Source organism: Populus nigra, chromosome 18 (assembly GCF_951802175.1).
Source record: "Populus nigra chromosome 18, ddPopNigr1.1, whole genome shotgun sequence".
In the NCBI taxonomy this organism is placed as follows: Eukaryota; Viridiplantae; Streptophyta; class Magnoliopsida; order Malpighiales; family Salicaceae; genus Populus; species Populus nigra.
Window position 1 is genome coordinate 8,529,193 of NC_084869.1, and position 4,343 is coordinate 8,533,535.

The window sequence follows — 4,343 nt, forward strand, 5'->3', positions numbered from 1 at the left end:
CTATGCAAGTGACTTACCTGTCACTTTCTCGGAGTGGTTAACATCATCAGAACTAGACTGCGAGGAAAGATCCCCGTCATCTGATGAAACATGTACTTTCTTATCCCAATTGTTCAGCCGACCTAGACGATGAGGTTCTTGCCCTTGAAAAGCCTTCAGTGGTTTGTCTTCAGTTTCCCCTCCGTTCTCAACAGCCAGAAAAGATGAAGACGTACTTTGATAAAACACATTTTCAGCATTATTTTGCCCTTCTGTGGAGCTATAAGATGGGCTGAGACATTCGTATCTTTCGGTATAAGAAGAATGAGAGTCTGTTTTCAAATCATGACAATCCTCATCAATCTCATCTCCAGATTCCACAAAATCTTCTCCCATCAGGACACCATATTTTTCTCTATAAGCCACGAGCTCAGCCTCTAAAGTCTTGATTTGCTCCTCTCTCTTGGAAACTATATCCCTTGTTGCTTGCAGGGCCTCTTGGTCATACTCTGCCTGCTCCTCCATCATTCTCTGATACTGTAATGCCTCCATCTGAACAGCTGCCTTCTCTGCTTGCAACCGGGTGATCATGGCCATTGCATTATTAGCTGCAACAGCAGAAGCGCTTCTTTCTTCATCCAATTCCATGTATAAAGCCATCAGCGACTTGCGATCCAGACGAACCTGTTTCTTTAAATGTTGCAAAATTGACTCACCATCTACTTCATTTGATAGAGAAGCCCCTTCTATGGCCTCTGAAGAAAGTTCAGTTTTGTCGAGGAGTGATTTCCTTGGAAACCTAGTAAATGCCCTAGGACTAGCGGCGGCTGAATCTGTTAGTGGGATTCCGAAAAACTTATTGCCTCTGGAAAATGTAGGGGTCCTTTCTTCATTCATAATCTCAGCTTCTGTCAGCAATGGCACCATAGCAGCTTTGATATCTTCCCTTACTGGCACAAAAAATCCATCCACTAAATTAATGAGGTTGTTAAGAACTGGGTGATCAAAACCAAGAAGCAACAACATGCAGAGTATTAACAATTCAAGCATTGCACTTCAAGAATGTGCATTTTATAACATGGACAAGTTTGATTTGCTTTCACTGAATCATACCATGCATATAAATTTTGCATAATCAAAGGATCTTTAAAGGTTGAGAAAAATTATTTAACCTGCCCATATAAGAAGTGACAGAGAAAGCAAGAACAAAGTTAAACTTAAAACTAACATTGTTTATCTAGATGTGATGCATTCGAGGCATCTTCATCATCATGGAGCTCCGAGTCATTTTCTGAGAACTTGAGTTCTGTGTATCGCACATGAGATAAATCCAACTTGCGAGGGCCCTCATTTCTCAAAGTAACAAATGGTGCTCGGGGAGAAGGAGCAGGAGCCTGTGAGAGCATGCCTGCAATCTTTCCCTTTGAGTAGGACTTTACCTTCAATGGTTCCCCACAACATGAGCACTGATGGGGGCTGCTCTTGTCAGCTGGCACCACGATGTCATTTCCTAAAGCAGGCAACCTCAAATGGATGTCACGATCATCATCAGCAAACAGCTCGATGTCCTTATGTAAAACCCCTGCAGGAAACTTGAATAAATCGCAATCTGATTCTCTCTCTGTAGCAAAAGAAAGAAGACACCCCTCACACATGTTTCGTATATCAGAAAGCTTCTTGTGGACATGACAGTAAGCCAGACATGAAACCTCCTTCTTGTGAGTTCCACATATGGATTCATTGTAATAAAAATCAGCATCTCTATGAACCAGGACATGATCAATCCTCGTGCAGAGCAAACAAGGGATTTTCAACTCAAAGAACTTGGCGAATTCGTTGGCAAAAAAAGCAAGAAACCCATCAATAAATAGCACAGCAATCAACACCCATTCGAGCACGGCATAGATCAAGAAGAGTGGGAGTTTTCCGAGTTCTTGTTCCACAAAACGTTTAAATGATCTCTTTGCCATGGCTATTTGATCCTAGAGTCAAGAACCAAAACGAGGAAAGAAAATATAATAATAAAATCTCAACTTGTATTCAGATGGATGCAAGGAGATAGAAAGATGGATGGAATATAAGGTCTGAAAGGATGATAAGATAAGAGATCATGACCAGGGAGTTGGTGAAAGAATCAACCAGACCGTGATCATGACCTTTCTTTCTTTCTGTAAATGTGTGAGGGAGAGGAACTGAGAGGAGATGCTAGGCTTTTAGTTATGGGAATTTGGGTGGCCATGGCTATAAATAGCAAAACTTTGCGGGAGAATTGAGGTCTTGCATGCAGACCATATACCTGAATTAACGGTCTATCAAGCACTCCTCAACAAACTAAATCGAGGGTGAAAAGGCAATGAATGTTAAATGAAACGCAAAAGGGAATGATCTGTCAGTTGCCTCTATCTTCAAAAACTGCTTGTTGATATTGTGGGGCTTAGAGCAGCAGGAGGGCACCTCCTTCTATAAAAGAGCAGCTGCATTGCAAAGTTGCTGATGACAGATTATTTTAATGAAATTAATATGCAATGTTTGGCTACTTGGAAGTTCTGTGAGATGCATTTTGTGAAGAAAACACTCTGAATACGTGTCCACATTGTTTCGTGAGCCGATTTACAGTGTATTGTACAACGTAGAATCACCACGCCTCACCCTTTACTCTCCGGTAAAATATTTTTTCTTATATAAATAATAAATATAAATATTTTTTATTAAAATAATTTTTTATTCAATTATACAATAATAAAAATAAACATACATATTAATTTAATTCAATAAAAATAAAATAAAAAACTACAAGACTGCACATATTAGAAATATTATATGAAAATAAATATTTTTTATTTTTAAAAAAACAATTATCTAAATAAAAAATTTATAAATAAATCAGAAAAATTTCTATAAAAATTAAATACACACAAAATAATATAAAAAAATTATACCCAAAAAATGTTAAATAAAAAAACAATTACAAAGAAGTGATATTAATTGAAATATAAATTCAAAAATTATTTTATTTTTTGACCCATTACAAGGAAAAGTCCACGTGTGGGTGCACCTTCAAGCCCAAGTTTGAGTACTTGAGATTGATTTTTTTTATTTTTTTATTTTTTTAAATGGATACACGACCTAAATACATAGATGATGTGTTATTTGTAAGTCCAAATTCTAGATATCATTGTGATAGCTAGAAAAATAAAATAGCATATTTTTTTACTGTAAAAACTTTTTTTAAGTCATTTCAACCTAAAAAAACTTTACCAACATTCTTGGAACACTTGCAAATCAACCCATTAACCCAAAAAGGTTTAAAAACTTGAAATCAAATCGAATTAGATTTATTTTCCTCGACTTAGATATATTTTTTCAAGTAATATTAGGACTTTAAAACAACAGCATCAAACCTATATGGAACTCAAGGAAACCAAACAAATCTATTTTGATGGTAAAAAATAGCTTGAACAATAACTTTTTTTTTCATAGTTGGAATCTAACAATCCCTCTTTTTTTTCTGACTATCTAACCATTGATTAAAAAATAATATTAAACTTTTGCACTAAAGCCATGTTTTAAATTTAAAAGAACATAAATTATATTATTTTTAAAATTAAGAAATCTAAATATATTTTTCACCAAATCTTTGACACACTTTTCTATGTTTGGCGTCCTTTTAGTGTTTTCTATAATAATAATAATTTAATATAATATGATGATTCATTGGCCGGGCTTCAATGGGTCGCCAAGCACTGTAATGGTAATGGGCCCGAGCCATGGAATAATGAATATGCCGATATCGGGCGGGTTATTCTAGCCGTTGAGAGTGCTGGAGGCACCACAGCCCATTAGACTGCAGTTCGAACCGAGGATAACAATCACAACCGCCACCATCTGAATTCATAGCTGAATAGCCAATTGGCCATCTATCCACTTCAGCATACATACCAATTTACTTGCTTGATTTTCATCAACCACACCAACCACAACTGGTGCACTACTTTAAGGCAGCGTTTTGAAACACGTTCCCAGCTGTGTTTTTAAAAAATTTAATTTTTTTTTGGTTAAAATTTAATATAATTTATACGTTTTGAATCGTTTTGATGTGCTGATATCAAAAATAATTTTTAAAAAATAAAAAAATATCATTGGCATACATTTTGACACGAAAAATTATTTGAAAAGCATCCGCAACCACACTACCAAACACGCTCTAAATTCAATTACAAGATTCAATTACAAGGATTCTGACATGGAAGTGCCTTTCCGCTTCATAAAGATAGATTCGGCCTGGTCCCCTTTTCAGTATTATATGGATGCGATCAAGCCAACTGGTTTCCGTGTGGCAAATTTATTTTGGGTTTAAGATGAAG

At 36.0% G+C, this 4,343-nt stretch overlaps 1 protein-coding gene across 1 annotated transcript; it reads right to left on the minus strand.

Moving 5' to 3' along the window:
- On the minus strand, nt 1–2,265 carry LOC133678855 (probable myosin-binding protein 5). Its single transcript, XM_062101367.1, has 2 exons — nt 1,279–2,265; nt 1–925 (listed from the first exon to the last, which is right to left on the minus strand). Exons 1-2 carry the CDS (start codon nt 1,947–1,949, stop codon nt 1–3), a joined length of 1,596 nt encoding a protein of 531 aa, XP_061957351.1. The 5' UTR covers nt 1,950–2,265.
- Between the last annotated feature and the right edge of the window lie 2,078 nt (nt 2,266–4,343).

Coding starts and splice junctions, on each gene's coding strand:
- LOC133678855 (XM_062101367.1), bottom strand. CDS start 1,949: ATGGCAAAGAGATCATTTAAACGTTTTGTGGAACAAGAACTCGGAAAA. Junction 926..1,278: donor GTGCGATACACAGAACTCAA/GTTCTCAGAAAA, acceptor TGTGCCAGTAAG/GGAAGATATCAAAGCTGCTA.